At 43.1% G+C, this 18,970-nt stretch overlaps 2 protein-coding genes across 3 annotated transcripts; both read right to left on the reverse strand.

Moving 5' to 3' along the window:
• Window positions 1-950: 950 nt before the first annotated feature.
• LOC125522918 (uncharacterized) lies at window positions 951-5,729 on the reverse strand. Of its 2 annotated transcripts, none has more exons than XM_087527106.1 (10): window positions 5,378-5,729; window positions 3,883-4,813; window positions 3,713-3,803; window positions 3,371-3,543; window positions 2,784-3,282; window positions 2,583-2,683; window positions 2,461-2,498; window positions 1,953-2,121; window positions 1,687-1,831; window positions 951-1,589 (listed from the first exon to the last, which is right to left on the reverse strand). In XM_087527106.1, the coding sequence occupies exons 2-10, from the start codon at window positions 4,759-4,761 to the stop codon at window positions 1,321-1,323; spliced, it is 2,364 nt and encodes a 787-aa protein (XP_087383232.1). In that variant the 5' UTR covers window positions 4,762-4,813; window positions 5,378-5,729; the 3' UTR covers window positions 951-1,320. The 2 variants fall into 2 exon arrangements, with proteins under 2 accessions (XP_087383232.1, XP_048543918.1); XM_048687961.2 differs by having other exon boundaries at window positions 1,953-2,124.
• Window positions 5,730-7,246: 1,517 nt separating this feature from the next.
• On the reverse strand, window positions 7,247-8,107 carry LOC125522928 (high molecular mass early light-inducible protein HV58, chloroplastic). Its single transcript, XM_048687970.2, has 2 exons — window positions 7,921-8,107; window positions 7,247-7,832 (listed from the first exon to the last, which is right to left on the reverse strand). Exons 1-2 carry the CDS (start codon window positions 8,029-8,031, stop codon window positions 7,368-7,370), a joined length of 576 nt encoding a protein of 191 aa, XP_048543927.2. The 5' UTR covers window positions 8,032-8,107; the 3' UTR covers window positions 7,247-7,367.
• Between the last annotated feature and the right edge of the window lie 10,863 nt (window positions 8,108-18,970).

Genomic DNA, 18,970 nt, shown 5'->3' on the forward strand with positions numbered 1-18,970 from the left:
TGAAACTTACGTAAATTCATTCATCGCTAATTAAACGCCCCCCCCCCCCCCCCTCAATTTTCAGGATGGGCCCGTGCGTGCAAGTAATTACCAATAAAAAACTGCCAGATCGGACAGTACGTAAGATACATAAAAAAGGTTACGTAGGTGTAAATTGCAGGGCCTCCTATATGGGCACCCGCCGCTAAGGCCAACTCCACCGCACGATCCTAAATCTATACCTATTTTGTCCGGATTTTGTCTGTATGGTGTAGAAATAGGGAGAACAAACGCCGGACAGAGGCCGCACAAACTCGCTGCACGCAGCGCTACTACCCCATTTTCACCCCATACGTCGTGGTCGTTGGTGCACGTGGTGGGCCATGTACAAAAAAGGAGAGAGTGACATGTGGGGTCGAGGCGGACACAGACGGACGACGAGGACGCGAAGACGTCCGCTTTCTGTCCGCTTTGGCCCCAAACCGAGAGCAACTTTGGTCTGGAAATGGGGCAAAAGCGGACACGGACCGGACAAAACGTCTATATGCTCCCATGCGCTGGGTCGTTTCATTTGCCCGTTTTACCCCAAACGGACACAAACGAACGATTTGGGGTAGAAATGGGTTACGCGGTGGAGTTGGCCTAATGACAGCGGACGGAAAATGCCATGTTAGAACTAGCCGGAAAAATCACATACTAGAGCGACCTGATACAGTTGATGTTAGGCAATAAATACCAATTGCTCATGAAAATATTGGGTTGCATCAACATAATGTAGCAATTCGTCAAACGAAAACTAAGCCTGATGGGACACAGTTCAAAAAAGTTCATTTGCATTTCACCCTTTTGGATACTTTGTGCTGGCTGTAAAAGTATCCATAAAAAAACAGTGAAATGCTCATCAGTACTCTACATTTTGAGACCCTGTAAGAACAAGCAATATTACGGGCAATTCATTTGATAGGCACATATATACCTTTCTGAACAAGCCACAACTTCTTTTATTCAGAAAACTAGAAGCAAAGTGAGAGCCGCCATCAGCTCTGCACCTAGCAGGAGACATCACGAAGCAGCAAACTTCAGCAACTTTCGAGGGAGACTACAAAGTTTGCATGAAATAGAAAAACCAACACTACTGAAGAGTACAGCAGTAACTTGCAAGAGTGAAATAAAACGGTAATCAACGTAACAACCGTACTATCTGCATCCGTATCTCGCATCCCTAACTAGCTAAACCTGTGAGCAAAAATGTTCGACATAGAACATGTCCTTGGCTCACAGGGTTGGCAGAACCGTGAGATCCTAAATAATTTCTGCCTGATTTTCAGCGTGACTATCGTGCTAGTACCAATCAAAAACATCCAGGTCAACATCATCAGCATTTCCAGCTGCAACATCCTCCCCTTCTTTGACCTCAGATTGGTGCGTGCCCATCTCTTCATCTGACAAATTCGAAACATTCTCAACACTGAACGTGTTAGTTTCAGAAATAACATCATTTCCAGTGTTCCCTTCAGTTGATGCAACCTCTTGTTTTTGTGTAATGTTGATGTCTTTGAGCGAATCTTCAATGTTGAGCTGTTTCATTACTTGTTTTAAATACAAGTTATCTGTATACAGTTGTAAGACAGAAGAGTTAGGTTAAGCAAAATCAGAAATCAGAAATCAAAATATATGGGCTGGACCAGGTATGAAGCAACCGCTGACCTCTCGAGCGATGAAGTATAGCATCGTGGACTTGCATTGGATGCTTTTTGTCCTCACTTTTAAACTTTTGCCGTACCTGATCACGGGACTTATCTGGGAATAGTTGCTGTATCATTGCAAAATCACTACCAAATTGTTGAAGACCCTGGACCAGAACAGATAAAAAAGTTGAAGTTTCCCATAGGCAAGCCAAAACGTCAGCATGACAGTGTCAAAAAACATCTTATACTATTAAGTTATAGAGGGTGTAGTTGATTTCCAAATACCTGGTAAAACAAGTCAGTGTCAGATTTTGTCCATTTGGCCCGTGTCTTTTTGTCCATATAAGAATGGTAATTCAGTTTAGTAGCACTTTCTAGCGCCTGATTCTCTGTTCTGTCATTGTCATAGTTATCTCCAAAAGGATCAAAATCGTCAGTATCTCCAAAACGGGAGCTGCTGTGAAAAGACATCAACAAAGAACATGACAGGCGAAAGTCAGTGAAATCATGGTTAAAGCAGCATACCAACTCATCAAATTTAAGAATACAAATTTAGATGCTGGAATAAAAACTGCAGCAGCAACACCAACTTCAAATACCCTATCTGAAAAAGTGAAGTATCTATATGATAAAATAGAAAGCTTGCAAATAGAACTGTAGCATTGTTGTCAATGACTGGTTATTTTACTACACTTTAGGTAAAAATATCCAAACAGAAAATGCAGAATGGTAGTTAAACAAGATACAGAGAAAATATTCATAAATAATATTTTAAGTTGGGAAAAGAGCCTACCTTTGATTAGAGGATGATGGTCCTGACGGTGTTTTACTCTAGGAAAGGCCAAAACAAAAATCATGAGCAACAGCATAATACTCCAATAAAGAAGGTAGACCCAGCAAACGTGCACAACTCACCTGAATACGCTCTCTGGCCTCTTGTAACAACCTGAGATGCGTCACACTTAGCTTCATGCGATCTATCTCATGATCAGGTTTTTGAAGTAACGTTTGCACTTCTATAAAACAACAAAGGCCAAAAATACAAGAGTCAAGAGCTCATAGCATGTTAAATTGATGCTTTGTTATTTGGGTACCGTTGTTATTTTAGCCAGATACCTTGAGCTCTTTTTTGACGAATTCTGTGAGTAAGCTTCTTCTCAGGCTGTTCTGTCATTGTATCTTTCAAGGCTCTCTTACGACCGCGTGACGATACTTCACTTTTATTTTTCTGCTGGTTCGGCTGTGATTTTTCCGAAGTGGATTTCGTCGAGGTGCGCTTGGAACCCCTCAAAGGTTCTTTATTTGGATCTTTCTTCCTTGACTTTCTTGGTGCCTTCTGCTTTCCTCCAGCAGTGTTCTCGTCGCTACTATCATTATTTTGTTCGGCTGCTGAAGGTTCAACAAAATCTTCATCAAGATGATCGTCAACAATATGCTCAGATAACCCAACCTTCTGAATCTCTGTCCTGCTTCTTAACTTCATTGATAATTCTTGTTTTCCAACATCCAATTTGGATTGTTGTTCAACACCATGATCTGATCGCTCCCCCTCATAGTACTGGCTCTCCCTATCAGTATATTCCTGATCGTCTGAATGTTCTTCAGTAAGACAATGCTGCAAAAATTACCAATGAGACAAGGACTTACCTTTTGAGGTGCTAAGAAAATTCTAATCACAAGTGTAGACTTCAGCAAGGACTTACCTTTTGAGGTGCTTGCTGAGGCAAGGTGTTCAAATTTTCATCAGATCCTATGTCATTATGGTTGGTATCTGTTGCAGCGACCCCCTCATAATCATCTGGTAGAACAAATGTTACTGATTTGCCTTTGCTCTTTTTCTTTCCAAGATCAAGTAGAAATGTAGCAGCAGCTTCAGCTGTACCAGAAATATGTTTGCTCATTATGAGTAAATAAGCAGGAAAGCTAGACGAAGCAATATAAAGTGATAAGTGCAGCCAACAACTCATGACATACTGTATGGTCAGAATGAGCGTTATGCCAGATGTGCATGGAAAAGAAGTTCCACAAGTAAATCAAACACGCACCTGAGGGTTCTCCAAAGATCGGTTGAGTATCATCAGTATGAGGATTTATCAGCCCATCTTGAGAGTCTATATCAACACTAGCATTGATATCCTAAAAGCAATCAAAAGCAGAGCATCAGCATATCATATTTGTGAACTTAGTTAAATTTCTAACAGATTTCAACCCTGACCTTTAGATTAGCTGCTGCATAATCATCACTAGTCCCAACAGCCTTGGATGAAGCCCCGCCAGGTTTTCTTTGTGATTTAGGGCATAACTTTGCAGCCGTTTCCTCTGGACCAGGCTCTTCAAGGATGCGGTTGTGGTTAACAAAATTGTCAACTGTACCATCATCAGTTCCCAAGGGTGGCTGAGAATCTGAGGTCTGTACATGTTCTTCATGTTGAGCTTGTACCTGCTCATCGTTGCATCCTCTGACATCATCGTTACCATCCTCTTTATTTTGTGAGACCACGTCTACAGTTGAAGCTGCCTTCTTTTGGCCAGTCTTTCGGTACTTGGATGCTGCCTTGCTGAGTTTCACCTTAATTTTTAGCTTGGACTTTGCAGCGTTTTCCTCTTCAGAATGTGTGTCAAATAGTTCCCCAAAGTCAGCTAAATCATCAACTGTCTTGCTAGTTGGATGGGTGGATGATGCTTGGGTATCTGAAACAACCAAGCTTTCTTGGAGCGTAGCTACTTCAGATGGATCATCATGAGGATCGTCATTTTGTGAAACCCTATCTACAGAAGAAACTGCCAGCACATCATCAGAAGGTGTGTAAATAGTGCCCCCACAAACTTCCGCACCACCAATCGTTTCACTACCATGAACGGCCGAAGATGCTATTTCTTGATTCGTAGCAAGTCCTTGAGACAAATTATCTTGACTTAAAGCTAGAGCCTTCTCATCACTTGTTTCCACTGTACGATTGGGTACAACAGATCTTGATGGCACAGATTTCTTCCGAAGCTTGCCACGCAGCTTATTAGGATGAAACTTTGCAGCAGCTTCCGCTTCTGCAGGGGCATCAGTGATGTCGCCAAAGTTAGCCTCATCATCAATCATGTCCAAACCCCCTTTGTGGCCTCCAGGAAGTTGTTTTGACCTGCCAAAGTCACTTTAGGAAATATTGCAGGTTCAGACAGCAGCAGCAGCAAGGGAAGCATGTTATATAAGAAAGAAATGGACAATATATTATCTCACATAGAGATAACAAAATAAAAGGAAACGGAAATCCTTGTTGGCACTATTTTTCTAAGGCCCCATAACATCTTATAGGCCCATCTTGCCGTGCAAAAGAAACTTATGGTGACCAACCATATTTTCCAGGTTCTAACTGGCATCACCAACACAACTGCATTCAATTGTTGCAAGATTAAATGATCATACAAATTTAGCAAATGGCACAAGAAAAGGCAGTACCGCGTCAACCAAACGAGGAGCTAACACAAGCGCATAGGACACGAGGTATGGACATTAGCTACCAAACGAACAGTTAAAATTAAATCTGACTATTTGATTTAGTTCACAAGAAAGCATCAGGCATGCATCAACGACCGAATTTCTAAGACGTTTCAACAATTGTATATATACGGTTCATCAACAAGAAATAGACAACACGCCAAACATTCTGTGCAGAACAACAGAAATCAAATAGTGACGTGGAGCATTAAATCTTTACCTGGTGACGCCACGAAGGTGCTTCCCCGGTGACGGCGAGGATGAACCTTTTGGCCCCTCCTTGAAGAGGCCGAGGTTGCCTGCGGCGCGGTTGAGAGGAGGGGGGCAGCGGCGGAGAAGCACGGACTGGGTAGGGCGGCGGTGTCGGGGGACGCACGGAATCCGTAGTCGGTGGCGGCAGGGAGGCGGCGAGGTGGGGAGGCGCCCGCGGGGGAGAGAAGGGCACGGAGAGGCCGGCGGCGGCAGGGGAGCCGAGGGCGGAGAGGCGGCGCGGCGGTTGCCTTCCCCCCAGTTCGCACGCCCTCGCCGCCTACGGAGACAGGAGTCCAGACCCCTGACGAGGCCTTCAGCAGGGGCGAATCCTAACGCGCGGAATAGTCGCCCCCTCTGTGGGCCGAATCCTAACTAGGCCATCTCTTGATTTTGTTAGGGCCCTTTACTTCCGGCCCTTTTGCATTCAGTTCGCGCAGGCCATTTCGTGGTATTTTTTGCCTATCATAATCTACCTGTGGGTCGCAGGTTTTGGTATTTCCCTTTCTACGTGTCCCCCATAGGCCATAGTTGATCCTGCTGTTTTTACATGGATTTTTTTCACCTATATATGCTTGCTTTTCTAGGGCATAGTGATGTCGTAGCTGTTTTCGTTATGCTAGATCTGTCGATTCCAGACTACTGCCAATATCTCACCTTTTTTACCTCTGCTTGTCTGTGCAGGTTTCGATTGAGTAGGGGAGGAGCGTTATTCAACATTTTAGTTTCTTTTCAGGGGTGTAGGCAAACCGGTTGCTAACTCTCTCCTCTTTCCATCATCGTTTTTTTCCTTCTGATTTACTACCATCTGATTTCATGTACGAACAAAGATGAAGATAAAAATGTTTGAGAATTTGAAAAGGTGTTCATGAATTTGAAAAATATTCATATTTTTTAAATGTATATGAATTGAAATTATGCTTATGAACTTGAATAATTCTAGTGAATTCAGAAACTGTTCATGTATTTGCAAAATTATCTGTGAATTCAAAAATATGTTTGCCATGTTTAAAAATGTTCCCAAATTTCAAAGGATTTACGAGTCTATAAAATGTTCGTGAATTATAAAAAAACCTTGAATTTAAAAAACTTGATAAATGAGTGCTAAAATGAAAAATGTTCATAAATTAAAAAAGATTTTCTGGTATCAAGATTTGTGAATTCAAAAAATGTTGATGAACTCAAAAACTGTTCGTGAATTAAAAAATGTCTGCAAAATTGAAAAAATGTTTGTGAATACAAAATTGTTCATGAAATTGAAAAAATGATCGCCCAACTTGAAAATGCTCCTGAATCTGAAAATTATTCGTGATTCAAAAAAGTAATTGTGGGTTTGAAAAAATGGTCATGAATTCAAAAAAGTTCATAAATTCAAAAAAATACTCAAATTTGAATATTATTGAATTTGATTTTTAACAAATTCAAACATGTTCAGGAGTTCAAAAATTGTTTATTAATGTCCGTTTGGTAATCCGTGTTGGAAATGCCCTTAATGCATACAGAATAAAGGAAGTGAGACAGTAACTGAAGTGCGCATCTTGGATTTCTGAGTATTCATGATAATCTTTGAACCTGGATGTTTCTTTATCAGCTAGCATCTCTGACGGACTAGGAGCACACTCTCCAACTTAAGAAACATAACTGGAAAAGAAACACTCTCCGGCTTAAAAAATATAACTGGAAAAGAAACTCCGTCAGAGATGGCATAAACGTGATATAATTCACATCCACCAAGAAGCTATAGAAATAAAATCACTATTTCTATAGCTTCTTTTCAGTTTCTACTATATAATTCACATCCATCAAGAAGCTATAGAAATAAAATCACTACATCAGATCATGGCATAAACGTGGCTGCAATTTTTTTTTTTACATAAACGTGGCTACAACAGTTAGTACTACTACTATTACAATTTTGTTAGCTGATGAAAAGAGAATCCGCAGCGCTACAGTACATAGTCTTAGATGTTGACGAAGGGCGCGCCGGTAATGAACTCGGTGGCGGCGAGCGCGACGAGGCCGAGCATAGCGAAGCGACCGTTCCAGAGCTCTGCGTCGGCGCTCCAGATTCCGCTCGACTTGCTCTCGACAGTCTGGCCCTGCAGCAGCGGCACCAAGGATGCCTCGGAGAACACCCCCGCGGTCACCAGGAACCAGCCCAGCCCGGCGCCGCTGCCGGCCTGGTCGAGGAGCCCGCCGCCGCGTGCCGCCTCGACGGAGAGCGCCGCCACGAAGCCCACCATGGCCAGCCGGCCGTTGATGCGCTCCGGCGCCGGGCCGCTGAAGGCGAGCGCGTCCCAGACCGAGGGGTTAGCCTTCTTGGTCATGGGCTTGGGTGCCGCCGGGATCGGGGTCGGGGTCGAGCTCGTGCTCGGGGAGGAGGAGGTCGATGCGCTCGTCGTCTCCTTGGTTGAGTCCATGCCAGGCTGCACATACACAAACAATCTCACGCCGAGGTCGAGTCTCCAACTAGCCAACATGCGATGCAGTCAAGTGTGTGACGTGAAAGCTCACCTCGGTCTGGGCCCTGACGACGAGGGTCCTCCGGCGCGGGGCCGCCACTGGAGAGCGGGCGGCGGACCGGCTGACGACGGCGAAGGAACTCAAAGCCACCATGGTCGCCATTACTCAAGGCACGAAGAGAACTGAGAAGTAGTGCTGGCTTAATGGATGGACGATGTCACTTGGCTGATGCTGCTTTGCTGTGTCTCTGTGAGCGAGTAGCTGATGCACTTTATAGCGGCCGTGAGGAGGTCGCCGGTGGACGCGGCCGTGGCCACGTGAACGAGGTGCAAGAGCTGTACGTGGACGGAGGGAGGCGGCGGGCTCACATGCATCGACGTGTACACCTAGGGCGCCATAACTCGCTCTCGCCAAAAAGTGAACCCAGCGTGTACGCGGCGCTCCTATTTCACGCTTTCAGCGAGACTAGGTTCTTACTCGCTCAAGGGGGGCGACCAGCCCATGCGCGCGGGAGGCGACAGCCTCTTTTCTGTTTCTTTATGTTTTCTGTTTCTTTTTTGCTTTATTTTTTACCTTTGTTTATACTTCAGAAAATTCTAAATATATATACTATAAAAAACCCTATACAATTTTTCTTGGAAAATGTTGAACAAATATTTGAAAAATGCCGAACAAGTATTTGAAAAAATATTGATCAAGCATTCAGAAAAATATTGAACATGAATTAAAAAAATGTTAATCAAGCTTTTAGAAAATGTTGAACATGTTTAGAAATATTGTTGATCCTGTATTAGAAAAATGATGAATTTTTTTGATCATGTATTTTAAAATGTTAATCAAGAATTTGAATAAAAATGTTGAACAAATATTCAAGGAATGCTATTCAAGCATTTGGGAAATGTTAAATGTGTATAGAAAAAATGTTGATCATGTATTAAAAAAATTTATGAAAAAATTTAATCATATATATAAAAGTGTTAATAAAGCATTTGAAAAAATGTTCAACAAGTGTTTGAATAATGTTAATCAAGCATTTGGAATATGTTAAATGTGTGTAGAAAAAATGTTGACCATGTATTCGAAAAAATGTTAATCTTTTTATTTGAAAACTGTTAATCAAGCCTTTTTTAAAATGTAAAGAAAAAATGTTAACCATGTATTAAAAATGTTAATCTTGTATATGCAAAATGTTAATCAAGAATTTGAAAAAATATTAAAAATGTGTATAGAAACAATGTTGATCATATATTAAAAATGTTAAATTTGTATTGGAAAAACCTTAAACGAGTATTAGAAAAATGTTGTTGACATATGCAAAAATGGACAATTAAAACCAAGAGTAATAAAAAGAACTAAAATAATTTTCAAACCGAAAAATAAAACAAAATAAACCAAATAAAAAATAAAACCGAAGATGCATATGTAAAAAGAATGAAAAAACAGAGAAGAAAAGGGAAAAAACAAAATAAAACAAAAAAGAGAAGAAAAACAAAAAAACCATAGAAAATCGGCTCTTTTACCTTAAAGGAGGTCGTGCCTTCAGTACATCCAGGAGACGAGTGTTCGAATCCTGGTTTCAGTCACTTTTTCTCCCCCTTTCCTTTCATTAAGCGGGCCGACCCAGTTGCTACAGTAGAGAAAAGAATCCTTCAGCGAGAAGTACTACTGTCTCGCTTAATGCGAGACATAGCTCTCTTGTGTGTGCGCACGATGTACTGCAGGCGAGAGCGTGCCGCATGGGGCCACCGGCGGCAATGGCCCAAGCCTGAACTTCTGAAGAACTTGTCAGCTGATCGAAGTTTAGTTAAATTCAAATATGACGTCGCTCTCGTCGGTGTTTGTGTTGTGTTTTCTTGACTTTTTGACGTTTTTATATGGCTTATTGTACCTTAGATTATTTTCACTGAGTTGAAACCAAATTATTTCTGTGATAAAAAACATCTTAGTTGGTGGGCAGGTTCACCAAATACATACACTTCATTTCTATGATGAAACACCCAATAATTATACACACCATCGCTAAAGCCTTCGCTGAGAATATTTTTAGTCCTCGCTTGGAATATTGGGTGCAAAACTTTACACCTGTATTTATATTATAGGTGTAAATTATAGGTCAACTTTTGATTCCTGCATGGGATGAAAACGACGGGAGAGGGTCTGTATCCTAAACCAGCCAGAAAACGAGCTGAAACGCTAATCCAAACGGAGCCTCAAGCTGTATGGTATTCCAACTGTGACCGGCTGACAGGGATAGAATCTTCACGTGCCACCTTTGGCAAGAAAAATGTGAGTTAATTTGCACTTTATCAAGCAATATCAATATTCTCAGACTTAAATTAAGAAACATAAACTTTTTGAGGATTAAATAAACGATCAAACAGGCTGGTTACAATCTTTTTTTTTGAAGGAAACGCAGGAGAGCTGCGATTTCATTATAAGATGAAAACGGCGAAGGAACGCCAACTGTACAAACGCGAGCGAGCTCGCAGAAAAAAGGAAAAAAGAAAAAAAAGAGAGAGAAAGGGCGCCTAGGTCCTACTCTCGCGGTATCAAGTGCTTCCCGCCTGCCCACGTCCAGGTTGTGATCTCATCACCAATGGAGTCCAGCGCTCTCTCGACAGATCGCTCTTGGCCTCTGAAAATCCGGTTGTTTCTCTCGCCCCAGATCGTCCAAGCTATGAGCAGAGAGATGGACCTGGCCTTCTTGGCGTGTGCTGCGTTGATCGTCAATCCCAGGAGCCATTCTGTTGTGTCAGTCGTCGTACTCCAGTTATCTGGGTGGCATGAGGGTAACTGAAAGCGGTCAGCCCCCATCGCCCATAGACGTCTCGTCCATGTACATTCTTGGAACAGATGCATGTTGGTCTCCAGGTTGCGCATGCAGAGAGGGCAAAAGTAGCAATTTGGCCATTTCCTCGCCATCAGCCTGCCCGCTGTAAGGAGCCGGTTGATGGCAAGAAGCCAGGCGAACAGCTTGATCTTTGCCGGCGCCCGTGCCTTCCACACTGCCGCCATGAGAGGTGATCTCGTGGATCTCAAGAATTGCATGTGGTACGCCGAGCTTGTGGAGAAGATGCCTGATTCCGTCAGTTTCCAAGAGAAGACATCCTGTCCTGTCGACAGTTGGCCAGTTGCCGTCACCCTCGTCCAGAGGTTGACAAATTGAGGCAGCAGCCCCGTGGTCACCCGCCCCTGCACATCACGCACCCAGCTGTTGTCTCGGAGCGCCGCATGTATCGTCTTGTTTTTTCGGCGCGCCAACTGGAAGATGTTAGGTGCTACTAGGAAGGGTGCTTCCCCTTGCATCCAGCTGTCGTACCAAAAGGACGCCGTCTTCCCGTCTCTGACTTGCGCCGCCGTTGCGGCCGCAAACATAACTCTCTCTTGTAGGGTGCAAGGGACATGCAAACCTATCCATGGCCTTTCCAGTGCCGTCCGTTCAAGCCACAACCAACGTATATAGCCTCAAGGCATGTCCGAACCGCACTAGATCCAAGATCCCGAGGCCGCCTAGCTCCTTCGGCCTACAGATCCTCCCCCAAGCAACCTTGCAGTGACCACCATGGCATTCCTCTTGCCCACGCCACAGCCAAGCTCTTCTGACCTTGTCAATTTGGCGGCGCACCCACGCTGGCATGTCTTGGACAGATAACCAGTAGGTGGTGAAGGCGGTCAGGACCGAGTTGAGGAGCACCAACCTGCCCGCTGCCGCGAAAAGTTTAAGTTTCCAGCAAGCCAGTCGTGCCAGTAGCTTGTCGAGCAGGGGTTGGAGGTCAACCTTGCGCCATTTTCTGAGAGACAATGGTAGTCCGAGGAATTTGCATGGAAAGGCCGCACAGGGGGCCCCCAAAGGTTCAGTGACATGCTGAACATCAAAAAGTGCACCCTAGATTGGCAGAATTGTGCTCTTCTGGAAGTTCACCTTGAGGCCGGTGACCTCCCGGAATGCATGCAGGATCTGGTGCAGCGTTTCCACTTCCGTTCAGATGGGGTTGACGAAGATTGCCACGTCGTCCGCATACATAGATGTGCGGAAGGCAGGAACTTGCCCATGCAACCGGCTCAGTGTCCCATCATGGACCGCTTGCACCAACAGTTGCTGCAGCGGCTCCATCGCTAGGATGAACAGGAATGGTGATAGCGGGTCACCTTGACGGAGGCCACGCCGGTGCCGAATCGGCCACCCCGCTACTCCATTGACGAGCACCCGGGAGGAGGCCGAGGCCAGACACAAGGCAATCCAATCACACTATCGCTGTCCGAAACCCCTGGCCCTCAGCATGTCGAGGAGGTATGTCCAGGATACCGTATCAAATACTTTGGCAATGTCGAGCTTGATCAGTAGCATCGGCTTCTTTGTGCGGTGGAAGTGGCGTGCCATCCCTTGCACAAAAAGAAAGTTGTCTTGTATGCACCTGCCTGGTTACAATCTTTGACCAGAGTCTTTCTAAGCTCATCTGGCATTGCGGCCAACAGAAAGAAGTCGCCCGTCCTAGAAGCCAAAGCAGCAAGGCCATGGGTGAGCTTGTTCCGGTCCCTCTTCACGCAACCAATCAGGTGAGACGCAAACTTTTTTTCCAAGGAATACTTTATCCACAGCAAAAGGGAATGGATTTTGTGGTAGTCTGCATTACATGTGATCTCCTACAAGGCGCCCTTGCAATAGCAGAGAATTATTACTAAATAATATAACAGACTAATCAACATGAAGCCTCATGAATTGTGAAGCCCGGATATAATTGAACTACAGTAATTTCCTGCTAATGATGTCATGTCATCATGATTACTGTTATTAAACTCGCGATGTTTCAAACCCACCTTTTTTTCAAAATTCAAAATCAAGTCAAACAAATAAAGTTTTTAAATGTCAAAACTAAAATGTTCAGAGTGTGAAAAATATTCCATAACTAAATATTGGTGATGAACCAACTTTTTATAAAGTGGTTTATTGCCCTAAAATAAATGAAACAGAAGCAGGAAAATAAAAAGGGAAAAAGGCTAAAGCAAAAAAAGAAGGCCCCAACCCCTCCTGGGCCTAACCCCCTGCGCGGCCCACCTGAGCTGGCCCAGCTCCTCCGCTGTTGCCTTCCCTTTCCCTGTTCAGCCGACCGACGCCCGCGTCGTGCGTTGCCGCTGATGTCTACTACACAACCTTCTTCTTGTAGACGTTGTTGGGCCTCCAAGTGCAGAGGTTTGTAGGACAGTAGCAAATTTCCCTCAAGTGGATGACCTAAGGTTTATCAATCCGTGGGAGGCGTAGGATGAAAATGGTTTCTCTCAAACAACCCTGCAACCAAATAACAAAGAGTCTCTTGTGTCCGCAACACACCCAATACAATGGTAAATTGTATAGGTGCACTAGTTCGGCGAAGAGATGGTGATACAAGTGCAATATGGATGGTAGATATAGGTTTTTGTAATCTGAAAATATAAAAATAGTAAGGTAATTAATGATAAAAGTGAGCACAAACGGTATTGCAATGCGTTGAAACAAGGCCTAGGGTTCATACTTTCACTAGTGCAAGTTCTCTCAACAAGGATAACATAATTGGATCATATAACAATCCCTCAACATCCAACAAAGAGTCACTCCAAAGTCACTAATAGCGGAGAACAAACGAAGAGATTATTGTAGGGTACAAAACCACCTCAAAGTTATTCTTTCCGATCAATCCATTAGGCTATTCCTATAAGTGTCACAAACAGCCCTAGAGTTCGTAGTAAAATAACACCTTAAGACACAAATCAACCAAAACCCTAATGTCACCTAGATACTCCAATGTCACCTCAATATCCGCGGGTATGATTATACGATATGCATCACACAATCTCAGATTCATCTATTCAACCAACACAAAGAACTTCAAAGAGTGCCCCAAAGTTTCTACTGGAGAGTCAAGATGAAAACGTGTGCCAACCCCTATGCATAAGTTCACAAGGTCACTGAACCCGCAAGTTGATCACCAAAACATACATCAAGTGTTCTCAAATCCTTAAGGACTTAATCTGATAAGATAACTTCAAAGGGAAAACTCAATTCATCACAAGAAGATAGAGGGGAGATCCAACTATAATAGCAAAGCTCGCGGTACATCAAGATCGTGCCATATCAAGAACACGAAAGAGAGAGAGAGATCAAACACATAGCTACTGGTACATACCCTCAGCCCCGAGGGTGAAATACTCCCTCCTCCTCATGGAGAGCGCCGGGATGATGAAGATGGCCACCGGTGATGGATCCCCCCTCCACCAGGGTGCCGGAACAGGGTCCCGATTGGTTTTTGGTGGCTATAGAGGCTTGCGGCGGCGGAACTCCCGATCTAGGTTTCTTTTCGGGGGTTTTTGTATTTATAGGAATTTTTGGCGTCGGTCTCACGTCAGGGGGGGGGGTCTCCGAGCCATCCACGAGATAGGGGGCGAGCCCAGGGGGTAGGGCGCGCCCTCCACTCTCGTGGATGGCTCGGGACTCTTCTGATCCAACTCTTTTACTCCGGGGGATTCTTTTGGTCCATAAAAAATCATCAAAAATTGGCACGTCAATTGGACTTCGTTTGGTATTCCTTTTTTGTAAACTCAAAAATAAGGAAAAAACAGAAACTAGCACTGGGCTCTAGGTTAATAGGTTAGTCCCGAAAATCATATAAAATAGCATATAAATGCATATAAAACATCCAAGATAGATAATATAATAGCATGGAACAATCAAAAATTATAGATACGTTGGAGACGTATCAAGCATCCCCAAGCTTAATTCCTGCTCGTCCTCGAGTAGGTAAATGATAAAAACAGAATTTTTGATGTGGAATGCTACCTAACATATTTATCTATGTAATTCTCTTTATTGTGGCATGAATGTTCAGATCTGAAAGATTCAAGACAAAAGTTTAATATTGACATAACAACAATAATACTTCAAGCATACTAATAAAGCAATCATGTCTTCTCAAAATAATATGGCCAAAGAAAGCTTATCCCTACAAAATCATATAGTCTGGCTATACTCCATCTTCATCACACAAAATATTCAAATCATGCACAACCCCGATGACAAGCCAAGCAATTGTTTCATACTTTTGATGTTCTCAAACTTTTTCAACTTTCACGCAATACATGAGCGTGAGCCATGGACATAGCACTATAGGTGGAATAGACGGTGGTTGTGGAGAAGACAAAAAGAGGGAGATAGTCTCACATCAACTAGGCGTATCAACGGGCTATGGAGATGCCCATCAATAGATATCAATGTTAGTGAGTAGGGATTGCCATACAACGGATGCACCAGAGCTATAAGTGTATGAAAGCTCAAAAAGAAAAACTAAGTGGGTGTGCATCCAACTTGCTTGCTCATAAAGACCTAGGGCACTTGAGGAAGCCCATCATTTGAGATGCCTATCTATAATAAAAAATTCCCACTAGTATATGAAAGTGACAACATAGGAGACTCTCTATCATGAAGATCATGGTGCTACTTTGAAGCACAAGTGTGGTAAAAGGATAGTAGCATTGCCCTTCTCTTTTTTTCTCTCATTTTTTGGGCCTTCTCTTTTTTTTCACATGGGACAATGCTCTAATAATGAAGATCACCACACTTTTATTTACTTACAACTCAAGAATTAAAATTCGATACTTAGAACAAAATATGACTCTATATGAATGCCTCCAGCGGTGTACCGGGATGTGCAATGAATCAAGAGTGACATGTATGAAAGAATTATGATCGGTGGCTTTGGCACAAATACAATGTCAACTACATGACCATGCAAAGCAATATGACAATGATAAAGTGTGTGGAGAAAATATGCCCTAGAGGCAATAATAAAGTTATTATTTATTTCTTTATTTCATGATAAATGTTTATTATTCATGGTAGAATTGTATTAACCGGAAACATAATACTTGTGTGAATACATAGACAAACTAAACGTCACTAGTATGCCTCTACTTGACTAGCTAGTTGATCGAAGATGGTTATGTTTCCTAACCATAGACATGTGTTGTCATTTGATTAACGGGATCACATCATTAGGAGAATGATGTGATTGACATGACCCATTCCATTACCTTAGCACCCGATCGTTTAGTATGTTGCTATTGCTTTCTTCATGACTTATACATGTTCCTATTACTATGAGATTATGCAACTCCCGTTTACCGAAGGAACACTTTGTGTGCTACCAAACGTCACAACGTAACTGGGTGATTATAAAGGTGCTCTACAGGTGTCTCCAAAGGTACTTGTTGGGTTGGCGTATTTCGAGATTAGGATTTGTCACTCCGATTGTCGGAGAGGTATCTCTGGGCCCTCTTGGTAATGCACATCACATAAGCCTTGCAAGCATTGCAACTAATAAGTTAGTTGCGGGTTGATGTATTATGGAACGAGTAAAGAGACTTGCCGGTAACGAGATTGAACTAGGTATTGAGATATCGACGATCGAATCTCGGGCAAGTAACATACCGATGACAAAGGGAACAACGTATGTTGTTATGCGGTCTGACCGATAAAGACCTTCGTAGAATATGTGGGAGCCAATATGAGCATCCAGGTTCCGCTATTGGTTATTGACCGGAGACGTGTCTCGGTCATGTCTACATTGTTCTCGAACCCGTAGGGTCCGTACGCTTAAGGTTTCGATGACAGTTATATTATGAGTTTATGAGTTTTGATGTACCGAAGGAGTTCGGAGTCCCGGATGAGATCGGGGACATGACGAGGAGTCTCGAAATGGTCGAGACGTAAAGATCGATATATTGGACGACTATATTCGGACATCGGAAAGGTTCCGAGTGGTTCGGGTATTTTTCGGAGTACCGGGGAGTTACGGGAATACGGGGGAAGAAGTATATGGGCCTTATTGGGCTTTAGGGGAGAGGGAGAGGCAGGCCGCGCGCCCCCCATTGACTAGTCCGAATTGGACTAGGGGGAGGGGCGGCGCCCCCTCCTTCCTTCTCTTCCCTCTTCCCCTTCCTTGTCTCCTACTCCTACTACTTGGAAGGACTCCTAGTTGTACTAGGAAAGGGGGGAATCCTACTCCCGGTGGGAGTAGGACTCCCCTAGGGCGCGCCATAGAGAGGGCCGTCCCTCCCCTCCTCCACTCCTTTATATACGGGGGCAGGGGGCACCCCATAGACACACAAGTTGATCTTCGTGACCGTTCTCTTAGCCGTGTGCGGTGCCCCCCTCCACCATACTCCTCGATAATATTGTAGCGGTGCTTAGGCGAAGCCCTGCGACGGTAGAACATCAAGATCGTCACCACGCCGTCGTGCTGACGGAACTCTTCCCCGACACTTTGCTGGATCAGAGTCCGGGGATCGTCATCGAGCTGAACGTGTGCTAGAACTCGGAGGTGCCGTAGTTGCGGTGCTTGATCGGTCGGGCCGTGAAGACGTACGACTACATCAACCGCGTTGTCATAACGCTTCCGCTTTCGGTCTACGAGGGTACGTAGACAACACTCTCCCCTCTTGTTGCTATGCATCACCATGATCTTGCGTGTGCATAGGAATTTTTTTTGAAATTACTACGTTCCCCAACAGTGTGTCATAATAAACGAAACGGTGGAAAGTTGCATGGCAATATATCTCGGAATGGCTATGAAAATGCCATAATAGATAGGTATGATGGCTGTTTTGAGGAAGTTATATGGTGGGTGTATGGTACCGGCAAAAGTTGCGCCCCACAAGAGATGCTAGCAATGGTGGAAGGATGAGAGTGCGTATAATCCATGGACTCAACATTAGTCATAAAGAACTCGCATACTTATTGCAAAAATCTATTAGTTATCGAAACGAAGTACTACGCGCATGCTCCTAGGGGATAAATTGGTAGGAAAAGACCATCGCTCGTCCCCGACTGCCACTCATAAGGAAGACAATCAAAAAATATCTCATGCTCCAACTTCGTTACATAACGGTTCACCATACGTGCATGCTACGAGACTTGCAAACCTCAATACAAGTATTTCTCAAATTCACAATTAATTTACTAGCATGACTCTAATATCACCATCCTCATGTCTCAAAACAATCATCAAGCATCAAACTTCTCATAGTATTCAATGCACTTTATATGAAAGTTTTTATTATATCCCTCTTGAATGCCTATCATATTAGGGCTAAATTTATAACCAAAGCAAATTACCATGCTGTTTAAGACTCTCAAAATAGTATAAGTGAAGCATGAGAGTTCATCTATTTCTTCAAAATAAAACCACCGCTGTGCTCTAAAATATATAAATGAAGCACTAGAGCAAATGACAAACTACTCCAAAAGATATAAGTGAAGATCAATGAGTAGTCGAATAATTATGTAACTATGTGAAGACTCTCTAACATTTAAGAATTTCAGATCTTGGTATTTTATTCAAACAGCAAGCAAAACAAAATAAAGTTACATTGCAAGGATAGCACATATCATGTGAACAAGCAAAAACTTAGGCTCTTTCCACTCCTTATTCCATAGTCCATCAAATCTTACCCAAAACTTGAAAACTTCACAACACAAAACTTAACAGAAAACTCGTAAGCTCCGTTAGTATAAGAAAGTAAATCACCACTTAGGTACTGCCAAGACAAAATTCATAATTTTTCTCACATGAAGCCTACTGTACCCTATCATTTCTACAATTTATATTAAACAATATAAGCCACGGAAATTAGAAAACAAGCAAACTATGCATCGAAAACAGAATCTGTCAAAAACAGGACAGTTTGTAGTAATTTGTAACTCTCGAATACTTCTGTAACTCCAAAAATCCTGAGAAATCAGGAAGTCCTAGGCAATTTTTTTATTAATCCTCTGCAAAAAGAATCAGTATTTTATCGCGCTTCTGTTAAAAATTAGAACTAATCTCCTGGGCGCAAAAGTTTCTGTTTTTCAGCAAAATCAAATCAACTATCACCGTAAGCCATCCCAAAGGTCTTAATTGACACTTTATTGAAACAAAAGCTATAAAACATGATTACTACAGTAGCATAATCATGTGAACACACAAAAACAATAGATATAAATGTTGGGTTGTCTCCCAACAAGCATTTTTCTTTAATGCCTTTCTAGCTAGGCATGATGATTTCAATGATGCTCACAGAAAAGATAAGA

The sequence above is a fragment of the Triticum urartu genome, chromosome 1A (genome assembly GCF_056163025.1).
Source record: "Triticum urartu cultivar PI428250 chromosome 1A, HENAU_Tu73, whole genome shotgun sequence".
Taxonomy (NCBI): domain Eukaryota; kingdom Viridiplantae; phylum Streptophyta; class Magnoliopsida; order Poales; family Poaceae; genus Triticum; species Triticum urartu.